Below are 22,941 nucleotides of genomic sequence, written 5' to 3'. Positions count from 1 at the left end.
TCACTCCTCAGAAAAGTAAAGAGTAAGCCAAGGAGTTTCTTTTTCTGACCCCGTTAGTGTTAAAGCAGAAGTGAACCAGCGAGCAATATAAGCATCATTACATCATCTATACCTCTGACATGCGAGGCAGTTTGTTGGCAGCCAAGAATTCATATTATCATCTCAACATATGGCATTAATCTTAAGAGTGAATTCTGAGCCTGTCTCCAAACATTAACTGCTAACTTATGTCGCACATAACTTCTTACTTCTCAGTTCTGCATCTTATCCTTTTTCTCAGGGCTGCTCTCACAGCCTCAGAGTTTATCTCACAAAGAATGAATCTTATCTGAAACTGTTAGTGTCCTGACAAGATAAAACGTGGTAATAAGTAGACGATACCCCAGAGAAATGTTAAATCACTCAGATCTTATCCAGACTAGAGATTCCAGATTCAACGACCTAAATCATATCATGTTTGGTCACTTTTTGTGTACTTTTCTTAATGTGAACTAATAAATCCACCATTCGTTCTCTGAGGAACAGCGGATGTTATTATAATAAAAATAGCAAGCATCTTGTTTCTTAAGAAACTGACGCATCGAAAAAACATCTCTATATCAGCTTCACTAATCCAGATCGAATGCCTTACTTTAAAACAAAAGCATGAGGATTCAATATGTATGCCTTTTCACCTGGACCATTCTTGTGCTTCCGATGTTGTATCAAACATCATTCCCCGGAAAGCATAAATGAGCATTGAAGCAGCATTTGCTGGGACTTCCACCAGATTCGTGCCCGGTCTGTTTCCGAGCCGCTAACGGTCCAGCATCGAGCAGGACTGTCGGACAGCTAGAGTCATGTGACCGAGGTTTTCCCGCAGTAATAACTGCATTAATGATTCTCCTCCGACCTGATGGATCAGAGACACAGCCGGAATGCAACAGAGTGGATCCAGTGGAAGTTAATACATTTATTAGAATAGAAACTGATCAGATCCAGTGCCGTGACGGATCGGAGACGGACCGAACACAGATTCAGTGGAATTTGGCCGTTAGAGTGCTGCAGAAAAAAGTTTTGAAACTGCATCTTTTGCATTTTTCAAAAAGACTCACAGGAATCCAAGAAAGAAACTTCTTGAATCAGTTTCATAAGATTCTATAAAAGAAACAATGAAGCACATACTCCACTTGATGCCAACCGAAAGTTTCCAAGCCGTGGAAGGTCTGTAAAAAGACCTGAAACTGGATGGTAAACCATTAAAAGTTACAGTTCACAAGCCGGTTTAACGACAGGAACAGATGTGTTCATAAGCAACATGCGAGTGCTTCAGAGAAACAAGAACAGGAACGTCCAACCCTTCATCATTGATAAACTCTTTGAACAGCTGGAGGTGCCATGGGAAGGGAAAAAAACCTTCTTCAGATATCCTTCAGAGACAACATCATTTGCATACCCAAATTTCATAATGTGGTTGCATCAAAACAAAGGATCAAGTAACAAAGGTTCACACTTGTTTACACACATCTTTTAAAACAAGAACACAAAGATCAGCTGTAAGCTTTTTTTTGTCATCTGATTTTGAGCACAAAGGGAAGCACTCGTGTTCCCATGTGATGTCTGAACTGCAGCGATGTCATGGTAATGTGAACCCTTGCTCTGCAGACAACAGATGCTGTCTCTACAAGACGTGAGACGAGCCAACCCGACGTACATGAGCATGACGTCCGCTGCACAAGGAAAACGGAAGTTGAACGGGTAATGTGCAAAAAGCTGCATGTTGATATCTTTACTTCAAACTGAAACACTGATGAGAAACTTTTGACGGTGTCTTGATACGATTTTTTTATTCTTTTCATGGTAACAGTATTCGAGAAGAGTTATCACAGACTCTCTGTGCCCCGAAACGTATAAAGAAAGACCCATCAGTGACCCGGAAACCACTCAGAGTGAATCGCCTGGCTGGTACGTGTCAACGTCAACACCAATGTTCATATTACTAGATAGATAGATAGATAGATAGATAGATAGATAGATAGATAGATAGATAGATAGATAGATAGATAGATAGATAGATAGATAGGTAGGTAGATAGATAAGTAGGTAGGTAGATAGATAGATAGATAGATAGATAGATAGATAGATAGATAGATAGATAGATAGATAGATAGATAGATAGGTAGATACGTAGGTAGGTACGTAGGTAGGTAGGTAGGTAGGTACTTACGTACGTAGGTAGACACGTAGATAGATAGGTAGATACATAAGCAGGTAGGTACGTACGTTTGACGTAGGTAGATACATAGATAGATAGATACGTAGATAGTTAGATAGTTAGATAGATAGATAGATAGATAGATAGTTAGATAGTTAGATAGATAGATAGATAGATAGATAGATAGATAGGTAGATAGGTAGATAGGTAGATAGGTAGATACGTAGGTAGATAGGTAGATAGTTAGATACGTACATGGATAGAAACACGTAGATACGTACATGGATGGATGGATATGTAGATAGATGAATGGATGGATAGATAGATGGATAGATTGATGGATGGATAGATCTGTGGATAGATAGATGATTATGATTGTTCTTCTTTTCATGGTTTATTTTCTGTCTTCAGGTACAGAGGAGAACAAGCCTCGAAGGGTTGTGAGGAGCGTCTCTGAGGGAAATCTCAGCCTCCTTGAACCCCCGAAATCCAAATCCATTTTTTATAAAACAACTCAACAGCTCAAAAGAGTGGCCAAACGGATGTAAGGCAACATTATGTCCTTATCTCTTTCCTTCCACGTCATTATTCATCTCAGACGCAGTTTTTTTTTATCAAATCTTTAAAACCAGCTCCATTATTGCTTTAACCCATGTGTCATTTTTCATGTGATCCAAGTGTTCCGAGTTGCATCATTTCGTAAGGGATAGCATTTGGCCTTACACTGCACTGAAGCTTTACTTGATTGTATATAAACCTTGTATAGTTTTATCATATTTTAATTATTCGTTCACACACTAACAGCCAGAAATAAAAGATGTCATCTGGATATTCTGTCTTTACCTATTCTGTCAAATAGTCTGCCTGGTAGGTAACTGCACTTCTTCAGGGCAGCTAATTTTAACAGATCAGAAGTCAACTATAGGTTTGACCTTTAATGGTGGTATGGCTGGGTTGTTTGTGGATTTGTATTTGATTTGATTGATCCTTTTGTACAGTTGATAACATGGGAGTTATAGATATTTCATAATAAAATGTCTTGTAGCAGAATCTGTGGCTGTCATTCGATGAATAAATCCATTACTAAAATGTGATATCTGTTATTTTGTGCTATTGATGTTGAGTCTGAAATGTGGTTTTCAATGAAGTGCAGGTTACAAGATGTTCCAGCGATAAATAGATGACGTAGGACAGGCTCATGGAGGATGTAAAATACAATGACATGGAAAGAGATGAACTGACCAAGAAGTGACTCAGAGTAACCCACAAAGATAACTTTCTCATCGTCGTCCTATTCAAAATAAACCACTGTTTCATGCCTTCTGGAAAATAGGTGAACCCTGAGTGCAGTGATTGATAGGATGCTGTTTGTCACAAACAATACCCTGTAGGGAAACAGGATGATAAGTGTGTTCCACAGTTTAACAGCACACAGACTCCATATTAAGTCTTGAGAGAGGCGTTATTAATAACTCGAAGTCTGCTGTCCAAAACTTAAAACAAGAATCACAATTGAACACAGAAATGGGATTGATTGTAATCGCAAATTTATCTTTATTTAAATGAAAATCTTATAATTACAACTCTATTAAACTTACTATTAGGGTACGAGACTGTGGGGCGGCTGTGGCTCAGAGTCAGTCATCTCTCAATTTGAAGGTTGGTCCCAGGCTTTTCTGTCCTTGTGCCGAAGTGTCCTTGGTCAAGACCCTTAACCTCAAACCGCCCCCAGTGCCTGCGCTAGTATTGTGTGAATGGGATTAGCCACTACTGATGGGTGCTTTAAGGTGCTTTTCAACGGGACGTTCAATGAACTTTTGACAACTCTTGAAGGAATTAAATCGTTCCTGTCGCCTATTGTCTGCGTTTCCACCGAGGCCAGAAGTCCCGTGGAGATGATACAAATCAAGCCAGTGACGCATGAAGAAGAGAAAACATAACTGTACTACACCGCCTGACCAGGAGAGGGCAGGAAGACAAAGACGAAGGCCATTCGACAAAGATGGCGCCATAAAGAAGGAGGCATCGTCATGTGTGACACAACAGCTAGCCTGTTAGCATGGAGGACATTGTTTTTCATCATATTTGACTGCATTGCTGATGGATTCACCGAATCAACACTTGGAAGAAGACGAAGACGAGTCGCAAAGCAGTTTCGAACGCCCCACTTAAAGCAATTTTAAAAGCCATGACTGAATCAACCGGCGATGCGGCTTAGAGTGCGACCCTGTTAAGCGACGGTTTTCAGTCGGAATCAAACGCCAACCTCCGGTCTAAAAATGTGAGTCCAATGCAGAAGTGCTAAAAACTGCAGTTCGAGGATCTGCTTGAGGCTGACTCCAGAAGTACCGGAGACCACATACACACCCATTCAAAAAAGCCGATATTTACAGCAGAAATAAACATGTTTACAGCCTGGTACAAAAGACGAGTGTAGTCTGAATAGCTCATTTCTCGATTGGCACACACTGTACGGGGGGTGAATTTTTTTCTAACACGGCAATTTCGAAGATATTGAGATTACGAGTCTTCCAATGAGAGGCGCAGCTGACTTGATTGACAGGCGGGAACATTGTAGCTGTTGGCTAGGAGGCTCAAAGCCCGCCTCTTTACGTCACAATCGCTCGACAGCAGCAATATGGCTGCTGCCGACGATTGGCCTCAAAACAGTGCTTCAGAAACAGATGGGTGACGTCACGGATACTACGTCAATAATTTATACATTCTATGGTCGGAATGTATCCCTCACAAACGTCCTCAGATTATCATTTAATACTTATCTGCTGAGGATATTTTGACATTTTGATGACAAACTAAACTAGGATGCATTCCCAAGAACCCCTTCAGTGTTTCAACAGCTGTTGTAAACTCGACAAACACTGACACATTCAGCCGAAGGTCTCCAGTTTACAGGGTCGCTCATAATACTGTAACACCTGGAGCTGACGCATTCGCAGAAGGCTCAGAGAAGACGACTGTCACACAGTTATTGAACCAAGTGAATCACAGTTGTGTGTGATGTTATTGTGGACGGAAGGTGAAAGAGAACACTGCGGTTACTCTACCATTCACAAATGTTCAGCATTGCAGGCCAGGGAAAGTTCCTCCTGCGGTCAAAAACAACCTTTACATAGCAGAGGAATCACTCTAAAACCCAGTACATGTACCATTTACTAATGTGCGCAAGTCTTTTTTTATTGTATTAACAAAGAGTGCTTTAATATTCTAGAAAATATCAACTAACTTTCAGCTTGACTTCCATTCAAAAGAACATGTCACTATGATGAAGGGGTACTTGATTTCATCACATGGGGTAGGAAGGGTAGATAAACAGAAAAAAACAGCAACTAACCCTCCACCACTTTCGATTTGTTTTCAGGGATATTTTAAGCTCTTCCTGTGTTGCATTTTTAGCCCCATCTAATCTGAAGCTATTTTTTCATTCTGAACACAAATGTCAAAAAATACCTCCCGGATCTATGACGAGGGTGGGACCTCGCTGCTCTGTCTGGAGAGAACTAGACTTGTCACTTTGAATTCAGTCTTGCAACTTTCAGTGGCACAGCATTCAGTGTGATCCTTATTTTTAGCTCAGGAGCTCAATGCATATATCAGCACTGTACTGCGCAAGCACTGACACCCTCTCATGCTCTCATTCACAAGAATCTCTTCATAGTGTGTGTGTGTGTGTGTCTGTGTGTGTGTGTGAGAGAGAGAGAGAGAGAGGGAGAGAGAGAGTGTGTGCGCACACAGGGAGGCAGGTCTTGGCTAAAGTTTATTAACTTTCTCTTAGCCAATGGGGCGCCTTGTGCGTTTTTCCTGCTGACCAATGGGACAGATTGAGAGGTTGGAGGTGGGTGTTGCTTAGCAACTGCAGGTAGAATCTCAGATCATGTCGGACCCATTGTTTTATCTTGCCTCCCTGAGAGACATAACATGCTATGTGTTGTGATTTGTTAGTAAAAAACACCTCTGTGCAAATGCGTCACAAAGTTGTTAACTCTATTTTTGTATTGTTAAACAAAGATCACAGTGACTTTAATGGCGTTTTGCCCTCCAGTCAGAGCACTTTTAATTGATCGTTATTATATTACTGCATGTCTTATTTTCATTGCAGAGTCACAGGAGCACATACAAGTGATTTTTTATGAATTTGATTCAGTTTTGCTCCTGACTGAAAAGGAAAACAACCTTCTCATGCAAAAAGAAAATCTCATGCAGTCAAAGGTGAGTAGTTATAAACAAAGACGACAGATGAGGCTGCAAATTACCAAAAAAAATCCACGTAGGTTCGTTTTTGAAGCATTTGCAATATTAAACCCTCTGCACCCTTTGATACCAACACATCAACACACCACACAAAACAATGATGCAACTAAATGTGACTCCATTATGTTTCTGTGTTTGAAAAGTCGTGTTATTTGTGCTTGACCTGAGACACGGACATTGACTACCGCACACAAATATAGGCATACAATCCTTCCTACAATGTTCCTGACTCCCTCAAGGCAGCACGTCACAGTTGTGAACTTTTCGTCCCCTGTCTAATTAGATGACCTGATATCTTACAGCAATATGTCACAGTGGAATAACTCGCAGAGAGTTGACCACCGGTACTGTCTGTCCTCGCACCACTAATGATGTCAATTTGGTCTTACCTTTGTTAGCCTAAAATGATATGGGTCACCTTGAAATGGGTATACATGCTTGATGTGCACACTGTGTGTGTGTGTGCGTGTGCGTGTGCGTGTGTGTGTGAAAAAACGCTATAAATGATAAAACCTCAGTTCTAAAAAGTGCTTTAAAACTTGTGAATAGCAGCCTTGGTTATTATAAGTCTATGCTCCTCCACATTTCTTTTTTTGGGGATGTTTCTTTCAATTAAAAAATCTAAACTAATAAAAGAAAAGATTAAAAGGGAATATCTGTGTTTAGTTGTGTTTGGAAATGGGAATATTACGTAATATCTAGCAGTCTTCCATGTCAAAACGCTCCCTTGCTCATCCCTCCCATCAGTGAAGGGACGGTTGCCTTTTAGGATGAGATGTACAAAAATTTTGATCCACCACTTGCAATGTTTTTAACGTCTATCAATACAAATTGTTTTGCACATACAACCACTCTCTTCTGTTAGTGGTCCTGAATGTTAAAAAATGCAGTTCCTTGAGTGTCCACTTGAGGCTAGTACCTGAAACCACATACACACCCATTCAAAAAAGACTATCTTTACAGCAGAAATAAACATGTTTACAGCCTGGTACAAAAAAACAGTTTAGCCTGAGTAGCTCATTTCTCTATCGACACACACTGTACACGGGGTGAATTTTTTCGTAACGCCGCAGTTTTGAAGATATTAAGATTACGAGTTTTCCAGTATGAGAGGCACAGCTGACTTGATTGACAGGCGGGAACACTGTTGCTGTTAGTAAACAGTCTAAAGGCCCGCCTCTTTACCTCACACCAGCTCGACAGACGTTAGGTTGAGTTCAGTATTTCCAATATGGCACCTGCCAACGATCAGCTTCAAAACACTGCATCGGACACAGATGGGTGACATCACGGATAATACGTCCATTATTTATTCAGTCTATGATTCCAACAGGTGCATTTCGCACTGCTGCTCACTCAATACAAAAATGCATACGTAACTAGTTTGTCTGTTCTTTGCCACTGTAAAAACATGGTGGTGTAAGATGGCAGCCTCTCTGGAATATGTAGTTACAAAAAGGCTCATTTGAAGTTGAGGAAATCAAAAGCATTTTAGTATTCACGTGATTACTCTTACTACTTTAAAATTACTCACAAATATAATCTTCCATTGGTACCAAGTCTGTTCTGCTAAATGCCTCACACTCCACCTTTAAGTGTGCTGTGGTCGAAAAAGCAAACAAAGTTTGGCTTCCAGTCAAAAATGTCGTGGTTATTATGTGAGTTGGAAGTAAGTTGCTTTTACTCATTGTCCTGCCGTGCTTGCTCGATGCAAATATTTAAATAGGGGTTATGGAAATTCCTGGGATGCATCCTGGATTTGTCATGTAAAGCAGGGCCGAGAGGATTGTTGTTTGCAGCCTGAACATTTGTGTCCAGTACATCCAGCATTGGAAAGCAAATGGATAGTACAAAATAGATGTTTGCTGAGGAGTTCGCAAAATTGGGACGCATTTGGGAGATACGTCGACGCAAAAGGCAGTCCGACTTATTGGTCCTGGAGAAGGTAAGCCTGCAGAACCTTTACTTTTATAGAAATGTAAACTCTTTGGTCATTTGATTTGTTGTTGTTATTTTAACAAGCAGCTAAGTTTGGTGCTGGATAATCCATTTTAAGCATTTGGAGCTTTTTTAAATCAACTCAATAATCTTGTACTGACACTCTATTTAACTTATTTAACTCAAAAGATATATAAAAAAATTAAATATTACCTGTGTATAGATGAATGCCATTTTTAAACAAAAGGGGCAGAATTTTTTTTTCCTCATAAGCAGGCCCTATTATATTTTCGATGTCCCTTTTTGTGAATTAAAGGAATAAAACAGCAGAGAAAAATTTGGCAAAGTTAAGAACTAGTATCAACTCTAAAGGATATTGTGTTTGACTGACAGAGACCAAACTAATCCAGTGTTGTTACCAAAAGAAAAAAGGTTAATTTTACTCAACAGCTACAACAGAAATTAATCAGATAAGTTACATATTTATTTACATGTTTTTATCATCATTGCTCGCCATGCTGTTTAATTTTCAGAACTGTTTGGATAGTCTGCATTCTGCTCAGCAAACAAGTTTAGTGTGACTGTGGTAACACACACACACACACACACACACACACCTGGCTTTCTTTATCAATACATAGCTGACTGTTGGCAGGACCTTGTGCAGTGGTTATTGTGGGGGAGGGGTGAGATTTACAGTTTCCTTTACCAGGTAATGTCTCCTGTTGTGAAACAATGTGACAGAGAATCAGTACAGCTGTGATGGCTCAGCAGTGTTCTTTGCCCCTCTACAATCTCCTCCAGGAGCTTATCCAAAGCCCACCTCAAATGTACTGTATGTAGCCCGAGGATGACTCATCCTCAGGAGAATGAGCTGTATGGTGCAGGTAGCCTTGCAAATAAACATTTCACGATTTGCAGAGTCTAGTGAAGTACTTTGCTGACTTACAGAGCGAACCCACAGCCTGCATATACAAACTGTGACAAATCCACCTTGTTTCAGTCTGCCTGTAAAGTACTTGCCCTCCTGTGTTAATGTGTCCCTTTTGTGTCACTGAAACATACAACAATGAGGCATCACCTATGGCTCCATAATACTTACTTTTTTTATTATTATTGAAACGGAAAATTTGTCATCATTGCACCAATTACCATGGAGACAGGGTTAAGTCCCAAACCTACCGGAATTATACAGTGCATGAGTGTACTCATTACACCTCACTGCTACTTCCAGGAAAGACTGCGCACTGTGTGGACGGGTGACTCCACCTCTTTAGTATGGTTGGGGAATATGCAGTCATTCAAATGATCCTTGTTTCCCTGCAGGCTTTCACACCTGTTCCCCTCAGATGTTGTGTAAATCCTCCCATGTTCCTCATTAAGTTTGCACCATCCGGTTGCTTCGTCAGTCATGGCATAAAGTTTATTACTGTGGTGGGCTTCTCCACCGAATGACAACATAGCTTACGAGAAGCTATTTTTAGGGGAGTGTTACATTTCTTTGATTTAAATTAGACTTCATGAACCCCTGTGGAAATTTATTTAATTATGTACTCCTCTCATCCTGAATATTTTATTCTGTTGGCTATTTTGAGCAGCAAATGTCGGAAATATTACCCGTTACTCATTATCCAGTAAATGCATAATCAGGGTCACTTCATGTGAGTAAAGCAGTGTTCACTTTTGTGCTTCAACCCAATAAAGGATAGGTAAGTGATTTTAATCCAATACACTTTTTGGAACTCATTAAACAGCCAATACTGCGACACAACATTATTACAGACATTAGCAACAGGTTGCATTCATCCATTGCGCTCAGATGTCTTCCTTTGCTAGTCACCCTTTTTGTTTCAAGTCCTCTCCCTTGAGATTAGCAGTGCTAGTCACAATAGTGAAAAATAAAAGCTTAGAAAATGCAACACCTTTCAGCAGATGTCTGGGCTCCACCTTACAGTATAGCAAACTAGGCAATTACCTACAGAGGCACTGGTGCAAAGTAGGTTAGATGTTAATAAGCCTGATTACCACCCGATCTGGTAGACGTAGGGTTTACGGACCAATCAGACCCAAAAATTGTTTTATCCTACATTGTGCGTCTAGGTACGTGACCAGGGTGTAAAACTGACACCCGCCAAGCACCAATGGCAGGTAAAAAATGTGTTTGGCGTGTAAAACAAAAACACACACCCGCCAGTGGCCGATGGAAAACATTGTATTGCATGTGAGGTTTTGTTTCATACTTCGTCCATTTCTGCCGACTGTCAGGCTATTTTAACCCTCAAGGCGCGCTGTACTTGTGTTGGGATTTGGTAGGTCAGGAACGGCGTGACGTCAGCTACACGAGTTCTATTCATTCCCTTTGCTTGAAGAGGTACGGCGGGAAGAGCGTTTCGAGGAAGATGTGGCGACACATTCCCGGCATGAAGCCACCACAAACAAAAAGGATAAACAAAGAGGCAGGAGATGATCAAGAAGAGTAACAGACTAAAGTCAGTCAATACACGACGTTCCAAAGAAGACTGGAAAATGTGCTAGGCTGGCCAACCCTGGTCCTCCCACAAAGGATAAACAGAGGCAAAACCCATTCATTTTTTATTTGGACGATACATTTTTGGAGGTCACTAGCCAATGGCAGATGAGGTAAAAAGTTAATTTCACACCCTGTACGTGACACTTAAGGCTACATCTGAGATGCCTCATGACTTCCTTCTAAAGAAAGTTTAGCATGTTTGAGCAGTCAGCTCCGTCACTGCAGTGATATTGACCAATGAGAGCACAAACAAAATGGCAAGGCGAAAGAAGAATGATGATGTGAGATAAATATATGAGACAGAGGAAAAGTTTGTTGAGTGGTCGCAACAACATCCCTGCCTTTACGAGGTCTTGTCAAGAATCTTCCATGACAGACTTCAAAACAAAGAAATACCTTCAAACTTTGTTAGTCGGTCATGATGATTGGTTGGGTACCCCTAAGTTGTCTGTTGGTCAAGTCATGACACAAAACGGTTCCTCTATGATTGCCAAATCTGACACAGTGATAACCTTAGTCAACTCTGCTAGTTTAAAAAAAGCTAATGTGAGGATGTTTTATTCTGTCTATGGTCCGTGAATAAAGCAGAATCTCAAAAGAAGGAAATGATCTAGATGTGAGTACTAAAAAGGTGACTATTGAACTAAAGGGCTTGGCATACTGTTGTTATTGTGTTCCTTATGTTGCAACAGAGGGGCAGCATTATTACTTATAACCTAGAACAGCCAAGCGCCTTCGCCAGTCCTCAACTCTGCATACCAAATTTTATAACGGTTTAGAAACATTTGCAGTGTACGTCAAAAGCACTTTTTGCTCAGAGGTTTTAGCTTCTATTGTGCTGTAGCTGAGCTGGGGATACTTTTTCTATGTTTTTACAGAAAAACAAAGAGCACCATCAAGTTGATGTCCCAGTGGGTGAATTTAGAGGGTGAGTAAATGTTGTGATAGTCAAGGAAGCATGACAGCTTCATTCATAAATTCCACCAGATCAGTGTCTGGTCCATTTCTGATTCGTCACTGCACCGGATATGATAGGTTTCTGTTCTAGCCAATGTGTTAACTTCCACTGGATCCGCTCTGTTGCGTTCCGGCTGCATCTCGGATCTGGCAGGTCAGAGCTCTTCGGATCAGATACATGACACGAATGAAAATGAGCTTTGGGTGAATTAGGGGGGTAGAAACCATAGACTGTATGAAATATTGACGTAGTATCCGTGATGTCACCTATCTGTTTCTGAAGCGCTGTTTTGAGGCCAATCGTTGGCAGGAGCAATATTGCTGCTGTCGAGCGATTGTGACATAAAGAGGCGGGCCTTTAGACTCTTTACTAACAGCAACAGTGTTCCCGCCTGTCAATCAAGTCAGCTGTGCCTCTCATACTGGAAAACTTGTAATCTTAATATCTTCAAAACTGCGGCGTTACAAAAAATTTCACCCCCGCACAGTGTGTGTCGATAGAGAAATGAGCTACTCAGGCTAAACTGTTTTTTTTGTACCAGGCTGTAAACATGTTTATTTCTGCTGTAAAGATAGTCTTTTTTGAATGGGTGTGTATGTGGTTTCCTGTACTTCTGGAGTCAGCCTCAAGTGGACCCTCGAGGAACTGAAGTTTTTAGCACTTCCGCATTGGGCTCATATTTTTAGACCGGAGGTTGCCGCTTGGTAGAAACTTAGAGAAGGCACTAAAGGGAGAGTCTTATTTGTTTGTTGTTGAGTTCACTAATCAGCGAACACTTTTCAGAAACACAATAAAGTTCCAGAGCTAAAAGAGAAAGTAGTGAAGCCTTTGTTGCTATTACTATACTGTATTGGAGTACGAAAAAACGTCCTTTTAACTGGCCGAAACCTCAAGCAAAACCAGACTGATGTTCGGCAGCCATCTGCCTCAACGGTGCTCGGAGAAAGATGGATGGAGACAGACAAAAACGGCTCATGCTGATTGTTGTAGTACCAATGCTAATGGTGGAACTATGCGTACTATTTGCATGCATGTACCTGTAGTGGCTACAGTTGTATTTGCCACAATGTCATTGACTACAACCAGGTTATATTTCCGCCTGCTTCCATTCCTTGTTAGCCTTTGGCCAAACTTGTGAACACTGGTGTAAGTGTAGTGCATTATGCTGTTTAGTGGCACATAGGAGTGCATTTCTCACTCATTGTCAATCAAATGGGCAGTTATTGTCGTGTATGACCTCTGAGCACTAAAGGCAGACTCATCTTTTCTGTACGCGTATGCTTATGGCTTTAGCCTAGCTCCAAGCATTGAACTAGTAAAAGTAAGGATGAAATTATGTGGAACAGTTGCATTAAACAGGTGCTTTCTTCTCCCTGCTGCACCTGAACCTGAACCTGAGCTTATCTGGACCCTCTCATAACTACTTAACCCCTGAGAAACCTGCACTCCAATGTGTCCATTGTTCACCTTGTTCTTTTCTTTACTCACACGAACATGGTAGATACACTTCCGTCTATAAATCTGATGGACCACGTCAGATGCTTGCTTGCTTGGACAAGGTTCCTCAGAGCTGAAAGCATATTCAGTAGCAGGCTGGACATGTTGAAGTAGTGATTCTAAAAGGTTGTTTGAAAACAATGAAACCAACAGAAACTTGTACAATGTAGATTCTTGACTTCACCACATACCTTTGGTAAACCTTTTTTCAGGACAGTGTAGACAACTGCGATGTTGCAAAGTTGATCAGTTGGTGGTGTCTCAGATTCTCGGGCCATCCTGAGGTAACTTTTGGTTCAGTTTCAAAGATAATAGAGCCACCACCTAACCTTGTAAAATACTGTGTTTGAGGATGTGTTTACATTTTTTGTTTAAGCCGTAGTAGGCTGGTTATTGCGCAGTCAGATGCAGAAACACTGGAGGATCATGACTCTTGTTGTGATAGAACCAGAGGAAGGAGAGGGTGATATCATTTGATTTAAAGCAAGGAACTCGCGCTCTACGCAGAAAATTATGCTTTTTTTCCCCTTGGTTCATCATCAGGGTGATGGGAAGTCACACCTGATCTCGATCCTCTTTATATAGACCCTGAGGCAGCCACTCCTCCCATTTTCAATTCACTTAATGGAAGTTACTCCTCCATACCTGCTCTTCACACCATCCATGTTACAGCTACAATAGAGTTTTCATTTGTTTTGCCCAATGAGAGCTCTTCTAGGGACATTGTGAACTTCAGACAAAGGCGGCATGGCAGGGCAAGGTTATTTGGATATTGAGCTAGCATCAGTCTGTGCTAGAAACAGTCTGTGTAAATTATAGACTGTTTAATAAATGGACGTATTATCCCTGACGTCACCCGTCTGTTTTGAAGCCTATCATCGGCGGGTGCCATATTGGAAATGCTGAACTCAATCTAAATTCTGTCAAGCTAGTGTGAGGTAAAGAGGCGGGGTTTGAGACTCCTCACTAACAGCTACAGTGTTCCCGCCTGTCAATCAAGTCAGCTGTGCCTCTAATTACGCAAAACTCGTAATCTTAATATCTTCGAAACTGCTGAGTTACGAAAGATGTCATCCCCCGTACAGTGTGTGCCGAGAGAGAAATGAGCTACTCAAATTAAAATTATTTTTTGTACCAGGCTGCAAACATGTTTATTTCTGCTGTCAAGATCATCTTTTTTGAATGGGTGTGTATGTGGTTTCCTGTACTTCTGGAGCCAGCCTCAAGTAGACACTTGAGGAACTGCAGTTTTTAGCACTTGGCTTAATTTCTCGGTTGCCACTTGGTCTAAACATCAGAGCCAGCAGGACAAAACAGTGCCCCGTGTGTCTCAGTTTGTATTTATGTGAAGCCTGCGTTATTTGTTTACAATACTGCCTCCTGCGCTGCACTAAATGGGCTGTACTTAATTTGGTGCTTTTCTTGTCGTCTGAACACTCAGAGCACTTTTCACCACATGCTATTCACCCCGTTCACACTCACATATTCAAACACTGGCGGTGGAGGCTCATCAGGATCCAAACTAATACTTATTCACAAACACACTTACACACCCACACAGCCTTAAGGAGCAGTTTGGCTATGTAAAAGTTGGCTTTGTACATGCTCAAGTCCCTGAGCCTTCTCCACTGAATGAATGCCATCCAAGGTTTGCTCTGGTTTCACCTTGGTTTTTTAAATCACTATTTGTCTCTGCATTCTTTGCATCCTCCCTAAACAGGTGGGGGGGTTATCATGTCCATGTCCAAGTCTTCATCCAGCTTCTGGACTAACGTCAGAAGTCCATCTGTCCGTGGTAAAACTGATGTCACTGATGTTGACGATCTGACTGACTATTTGGAGAGATCACATCATACAGGGCAGGGATGTAGTTGCTGTTCCAAATACACACTTAGTTGACGAAATCCTTCGTCTTCTCCCTCAGGAACAGGTTGGTCATCAGGTGCCTTAAATTCTTGATTTTCTCAGTAATTGCTTTAGCTTTGGGTTGTCTCTGGTAAACATTCTGTGGGTCTGAAATTGGTGTTACGGGACTTGCCAGGGCTAATGTTGGGGCTTATGCTAGCTGCTTTGTATTCCCTGACTTTTTGAGTGCCTTAAAAAGAATCAATGTCTTAAAACCTGAGGACTTTTTTTCCTCCTTTGAATGCTTTCGGTATGTTACTCAAGGAAAAAGAATCAAAGCTACCGTGTGCTGAAGGAGGTAATGTGGTGAACTCCAGGTAGAAGCCCGGTGCTCTTGAAGAAAAAAGCAACGTTTGTCGAAAAAGGGGGAAACCACCAGGGCTGTCTTAAGGCACACTAGCTCAAGTCAAGGAATGGCTTAAAGCTCCTGTGCAGAACTTTCTGTTTGTGTTGACGTTGGTGCCCCCCTGTGCACTAAGTGATCTTGCTTATTTTATCCTGTACATGTGTAAATTATGTTATCTCCTCCTGCTTTCAACAAACAGTCAACTATTTCACTCATTAAGAATATTTACTGCATAAAAAGGGTTTTTCTTGACGTGCTGTCAATCACCTGATCTGACACCTACCCTCTCACAGCGATTTCAGGCTTTAAAATAAAAAACAGAAATAATCAATACCTTTTCTAACAAATCTTGTTTGCTTTTCTAGGTCATAAAGAGGCATCACTGTTCATTTCAGTCCATTTCATGACCACTAAAAAACTCCTCACAGGAGCTTTAAGTAGACTTTAATTGTTCAGGGCATAAAGTTTAAAATTTTAGACCAGAAAAAGAAACGGCTTCCAGTTTTGACCCTCACATAGTCTTCATCAGGGCGTGGTGAAACAATAGAAACAGGTGAGTTTCTTTTTTTTACTGTCACATGGCTAGGAAGCTGAGAAATACAACAAAGGACAAAAACACTACATGGTACCGTAAAAAGTTGATTTAAGAGAAGTATAATCTAAATGGCACGTATAATTATCAATAACCAAGGCATGTCGCATATGTCACAACAAACAGGCAATAATACACACTGAGACAATTGAATAAGGTAAAATTCGGAAAACTTTCGCTAAGCTGTTTTGCAAATTGCTATCATGTTATCCTCATCTAAAACAATAACGAAGAATCACCCGTGTGACGCTATTTTTACTCTCATTGGCTTTTTGTGGCTGCGCTTGTACTCTGCATGTAAAGATAGACGATAATATGTATCATAGGAATAATTATTCATTTAAAAATATTTCATATAACCTACTACCCCGATATAAATAGTGCACCTCTATTAGTAAGATTTACATTGCTATTAGGAAGTTTAATTACACAGTAAATATAAGAACACTGTTTATTACCTGGCTTTCTCACGGATCATCCGGCTCTTGAAGATGCTTGATTCTGATTGGTCCAAACCCCTTGACAATGGTCATTAACTTTCACTAACATGGGCAACATCAGAGGCAAACTGATCACACGTCATGTCAAATCAATCCACCAAGAAGAGTTCCGGCTCATTTTGCTTCTGCTTGTTGACACCACAGACCGTAAGGTGAGGTAAAACCGTTAGCTGCTGTTAGCATCAAAACAATGTCGCTGAAACGTTAGCTTTGGTTAGCATGGTATATCGGCAGGCTACGGACATTTTCATATTGGATTCTCTCCGCAAAAATTATCAACGAGCGGAGCAGGTGAGAGAAACTTTAGGTTAGCGATCTTTACAAAGAAACTTAAACCATGAGCGGTGGTGATGATAGCTGCAGGGTTCAAAGTTGTGACATTTGCCTCGTTTATTTTTAAAGGTGTGTGAACTGCAGAGCTCAGAGAAGAAGGAGAGCTGAATGAGGACAGTTTCATGTTAAATCCACCGCAACAGGCAGATAAGAATCTATCAACATGGAACATTAACTGACGTGGAATCACTTGGACTATTTAAAAAAAACTGTATATATAAATCATTTTAGAACAATAAAATAATATTTTAATCAATGTCTGTGAAGGTTCTCAGTCATCCAGATCATGGTAATCCAAAGCTTGATCTGTAAGGCAACTGGACCTTACGGATCAAGCTTTGGATCTTTAAATCAATGTTTTTTACCAATGTGTTTGTGTTTTAGGTTAGTAGCCGGATAATATGCTTTGCATCTGGGACCTTTCTCACCCTATCAGTATTCTGTTTCCCATAACTTCCTGCTAACCGTACATTATCCCTTTACTTCAAGCATTTAAAGCCTCCATTGACATCTTGGCTTCCTTTACAATTTGTCTGATGATTGATGAAACCAATGATAAACAACCGATTTTCATTTATAATGATGTGATACTAAATTAACTGTTAATGGAGATATAATAGGACATATACGTAGGCTGTATTTCTACAGTTAGCATTTAATTATATACTCCTCTGCATAGCGTGGCCTTTACTTTTAAAAACCTGCAGAAACACATTTTTGAAGAGCTGAAAAAATGCTTCTAAGTGCATGAACTTTAAGGAATCAACCAGCCACGCTGACTGCATCTCTTCCCACTTTCCTGCATCCCCCCTCAAATAAATATGGGGGAGAGAAGTACTTTACTGCTGACACACACAGGGCTTCACTGTCAGATGACAGGAAGCTGCATGTCCAGTCCAAAAAGCCTGTATGATAAATAACATGCGGTGCTGCGGGTGCACAATGCATGGTCCTCAGTCGTTATATCTCTGACACACACAGAGCTGCCGCATTTTTCAACACTCGTTCAAACGTAACATACACACAGACACAATTACTAGCACTCTCTCGAACCCTTCCTCTTTCTCTCTCTCTTCAATGATTAAAAAACAATATCCAGCTTATAATTGCAAGTTAGTCAGACACCCACACTCATTTGCAGTGAAAGGCAAATGACCCTGGTGATGAGTCATTGCATTCACTCAGAGATTTGCTTTATTCAAACACTGAAATCTCTTAAGGCTGAGTGAAGCAGTGGTTCTCGCCATTGTGCCTCTGAGTGAGCTCAGGTGTGCCTTGACGTTTTTCTCAAATGTTGAAAAAAAAAAGAAGAAAAAAGTCGGGCAAAAATAGCACATAACGTCATTAAAATCCACTGAAATCACACTGTTATATCCGAGCCACACACATACATCGCAATTATAAAGGACTCCCTTCTCCTGTCATCTGGGGCTTTATGGAGTATTTGCAGCCAATCAATAATAAGGCCTTCCTCTGAAATGAGTTTCCTAGGTAAATTTGTCACTACAAAGAAGATTGGCACATAGGATAAATGATGTTTACGGCAGGAAATACACATCACTTACTCAGTAGTTATATTAAAAAACATATTTTATTCATTACAGGTTGACAGCCCTTTTTAAATGATCTTTTAATTTAAAATGTCTTCTCAATTAGGAATCTTAAATACCGTCTCACTGTAACTTATTCATATAACACTTTTAGTAATTAAGTTCCAAAGTGCTTAACAAATAACAATTATCAGTATTAGTAAATTGGGAATTGAGTTATAATTGAATCCTTTAATTAAAGAAATTGGTGGCCAAGATGTTGAGTGAACTGCAGCCAGCTCTCTGTTTTCACTCTCTGTAAGACTGGGCAAAATCTAAAACACTAATCTAGTGAACATGACTGAATATGATTGACTCACATTATATTGATGGATGAGTAAAGTAACTTAAGTATAAGTGGTAATTTTAGTTAGTTGGTACCATCAATTTCCTTGCTGATTTTGACCCAACAGACTGTACCAAACATGGACATAGTCTCAGTGACATCACTCATTGGGTTTCGAAGAAGGTACACAGTAAAATAAGGGATTAAAAATCATTCACAATTTAACATCAAGTTCATATTTTTCGAGATATGAAACCTGCCAGATGTTTTCCAGACACTCGAGGTACTGCAATTTTTTTGCTCTTGCACTGGTTTCATTTATCAACCCCAGGGGGTTACTGCTCGGTTGACCCTGGACATTTTATTTGATCACTTCAATAGAAAATAAATTGTGTATATGTGTACAGTAGTTTTTTGATGTTTGCAAACTTTCTTTAGCTAACATTTTTATAGCAAAACTAACGGTTTACTTGCAAAGCTAACAGTTGACTTTGAGTCAGAGAGTGAGAGTGTTGAGAGTTATGCACATCCTTGGAAAGGGAGGACAGAATGAAACTTACGAGCTTAAGAAATATACATCTTCAAGATCAAGGTTTTCCAGGACAAACAGTCCCAAGTCCTCTTACAGAAATCAGTCAACAGCATAGACTGTAAAAAAATATAGACGTAGTATCCGTGACGTCACCCATCTGTTTCTGAACGCTGTTTTGAAGCCAATCAGCAGCGGCAGCCATATTGCTTCTGTCGAGCCAGTGTGACGTAAAGAGGCGGGCTTTGAGCCTCCTAGCCAACAGCTGCAGTGTTCCCACAGGCAGCTCTGTCTCCAATTGGAAGACTAGTAATCTCAATATCTTTGAAATTGCCGAATTAGAAAAAAATTCACCCCCCTCACAGTGAGAGGACATCAAGAAATTAGCTATTCAGACTACACTCATCTTTTGTACCAGGCTGTAAACATGTTTATTAATGCTGCAAAGATCGTCTTTTCCCCATTCATGTGTATGTGACTTCCGGTACTTCCGGAACCAGCCTCAAGCGGATCCTCGATGAACTGCAGCTTTTAACACTTCCGCATTGACTCATATTTTTAGACCGGAGGTTGCCGCTTGGTCAACAGGCTCCCTATATGTCACAGAGCTGCATTCTCTGGAGTAGAAAAATAAAATGAATGGGGAAAGAAAAAAAGAAAAACTGGGGTCCCTAAGGGGTTCACTTGGGGCTGGCTCCAAAAGCAAAGCAAACCCATTAGGTCTCAAGTTAAAATGTTCATTTTAATCAATAGCGCATTTCTTTATTCGTACATACTCTAAGAGATTTTTTTTAATAAATCATCTGATGATATCAGGGCTTCAAATTATGCATATATGTGCATATTAAAGCTGGGGTTGGTAGTCAGATTTAGATACACTTTTTTGTTATTCTGGTTAAAATGATCTTTATGTCCTGATGACAAACAATACATAATGTGCTCTAAAAAAAGAGTGAAAAAAAGCCGCTATCTACAGCCGGAGTAAACCTGGGAAGACATCAACCAATCCCTGCCATCAGGAATCAAATTATGAAACCAATCAAATCCCGTCCTGCCGTTCTGCCCGCCTCCTGGGCGTACATTTCATGTTTGTTTGTGTTTTTAACTTTCACTGTGATAATGTTTTGGGGTTTTCTTACCACTGAGTGAGACATGAGTTGACGTAGTGCAAAACACAAACGATGTGACTACCAACCCTAGCTTTAAGAGGCGTTTTTAAGTTTTCAACTTCAGCGTTACCCTTTTGTGAGTGTTTTGATTGATCGAAAGTTACGTTGAGTCAGCATTTCCAAACAATCAATCAATCTTTATTTATATAGCGCCAAATCACAACAAATGTTATCCGAAGACTCTTTCCAAACAGAGCAGGTCTAGACCGTACTCTGTGTTATATTATTAACAAATACCCAACATCAAGGCAGGATAAGATCCAGTCCCATCTTACAGACAGGACTAAATGCTACAGCACTTTGTAGCATTTAGCGAGTTACTGTGGCAATGACAAACTTCCTTTAACAGGCAGAAACCTCCAGCAGGACCAGACTCCTGTTAGACACAGATCTGCTGCTGCCATCATTGGACTTACGAACCCCTCTCAGAAATCAATGGATGATACCACTGAGACTACATCCATGTTTTATACAGTCTGTGGCTGTTAAAAGCAACTGGGAGTCATAGTTTTTAGGTAGAATAATGACTGGTTTACACGTCTGTACACAAAAGTTAAGGCATGCTTGATGTAGTTCCCTTGAAACAGGTAACGTCCACTCACAAGCTCTCATTCCATTGAATCATCAATGTCTGAATTCAAGGACTACCAGCCAACACCTCCTTTTCCATGCCCTGCATACACAGTTTTCCTAGTAACTCAAAAAGCATGAATGGAATTGATGTTGAGTAATTACATCCAAAATGGGATTGTTTGCTGCGCTTGTCTGCAGATATCTGTTTATAGACATTAAATAAAGTTACATCATCCTCAGATTACAGCAGATAAATTCAGGGATTGCGTTCAGGCAGATTGCATTCCACTCCCTTTTGCTCTCCACACAGACTGTTGTGCTGTAAACGGACAAAGCTTACCATAACTTCAGTGGACTGTGACTACAGACTGAAATATCAACAAAAATGTACCTGCAACATCATCATTATGGATAAATTGATTTAAAGAACAGTCACTGGATGTGTGTATGAGAAAGGAAGTGTTGTTTTCAAGCCACCAAATCTCAAGTTGAGTCCTGAGTCCCTAGGGTTCGAGTCCAAGTCCAAGTTGAGTCCACAAAGTTGAGTCTAAGCCATGTTCCTAGATGGGCTTCAGTTCTCCACTTTGTCACAGTCAAGATTGTCACGTATGTTTTCGTGGCACCTCCTTAGGCATCCTAGAAGGAACTGTTGCTGAACAGGAAGGCATATGAACACGCATTTACCATCCTGCCAACCCATACTCAAAACTGAATACATGATTAGAGCTGTACACAAAAAGACTCTCCATCTCCCGCATCCAAATTCAGTCTACGCCCTAGTCAATCAATTGATCAATCAATCTTTATTTATATAGCGCCAAATCACAACTAATGATATCTCAAGACGCTTTTACAAACATAGCAGGTCTAGACCGTACTCTGTCAAATTATGAACAGAGACCCAACACCACCTTAATCCTCCATGAGAATTGCACCACGCAATGTTTAGCTAGTTACAGCGGCTCATGTTAGACAGCCATCTGTACAAGCCAATACAAGTTTGAAGCCTATTCTTAAAAGTAGAGAGGGTGTCTGCCGCCTGGACCCTGACTGTAGATGATTCCAAAGGAGGGGGGCCTGATAACTGAAGGCTCTACCTCCCATACTACTTTTAGAGACTTTAGATACGACCAGCAGGCCTGCATGTTGGGAGTGTAGTGTTCTAGAGGGGTAATAGAGCACTATGAGCTAGGACAAACTTCTTTTAACAGGCAGAAACCTTGAGCAGGACCAGATTCATGTTAGACACACATCTGCTGAGACCAAGTTGGGGTTGGAAAGAGGGATAGAGGAGAGGAAGAGAGAGAGAGATGATAGTAGTAGTCCAAGCCCAAGACATCAGAGCTGGTGTTCAAGTCCAGTCATGAGTCGTGAAAATCTGAGTTCTGGACTGGAGTACCACAGTGGCGGAGCAGATTGTGTAACAGTGAGTCGTGTCAGAGTGTATGCGGGCGTTTAAACTTCTCTTCTTGTTTTGTTTTTTCTTGGCATGGAAAACTTCACAAGTGTCAAAGTGACATATTTAACAAGAGTGTAAGAGATATGAGTGACAGATGTGCAAAGGCAAAGAAAACCAAAACAGACAAAGATTTCCTGAGGCAACAGTGAAACGTGTCCAGTCTGTCTGACCACAGTTTGTACAAGGCTCTCTGCGGAGAAAAAAGAAAAACCTGAATGAACCTGAGACTCATTTTTGGGCATTAGGCCTGAGGGCTGCAAGTGTTATCTGGCTG

General features: G+C 40.7%; 2 protein-coding genes across 2 annotated transcripts in view; both read left to right on the top strand.

The window, feature by feature from the left end:
• Positions 1 to 3,288, top strand: part of kif18a (kinesin family member 18A) — a 30,841-nt gene extending 27,553 nt beyond the window's left edge. Inside the window, exons 16-18 of the mRNA XM_034679651.1 lie at positions 1,645 to 1,737; positions 1,847 to 1,944; positions 2,606 to 3,288. Of these exons, the coding sequence (XP_034535542.1) occupies positions 1,645 to 1,737; positions 1,847 to 1,944; positions 2,606 to 2,742 (328 nt within the window). The 3' untranslated portion in view covers positions 2,743 to 3,288. The remainder of the gene's footprint in view (positions 1 to 1,644; positions 1,738 to 1,846; positions 1,945 to 2,605) is intronic.
• A 5,070-nt stretch (positions 3,289 to 8,358) lies between these two features.
• Positions 8,359 to 22,941, top strand: part of bdnf (brain-derived neurotrophic factor) — a 35,811-nt gene continuing 21,228 nt past the window's right edge. Inside the window, 1 exon segment of the mRNA XM_034680517.1 lies at positions 8,359 to 8,408. The gene's annotated coding sequence lies outside the window, so the exon portion shown is untranslated.

This window comes from Notolabrus celidotus, chromosome 3, assembly GCF_009762535.1.
Source record: "Notolabrus celidotus isolate fNotCel1 chromosome 3, fNotCel1.pri, whole genome shotgun sequence".
Classification (NCBI taxonomy): domain Eukaryota; kingdom Metazoa; phylum Chordata; class Actinopteri; order Labriformes; family Labridae; genus Notolabrus; species Notolabrus celidotus.
This window is presented reverse-complemented; position numbering and strand designations above follow the sequence as displayed.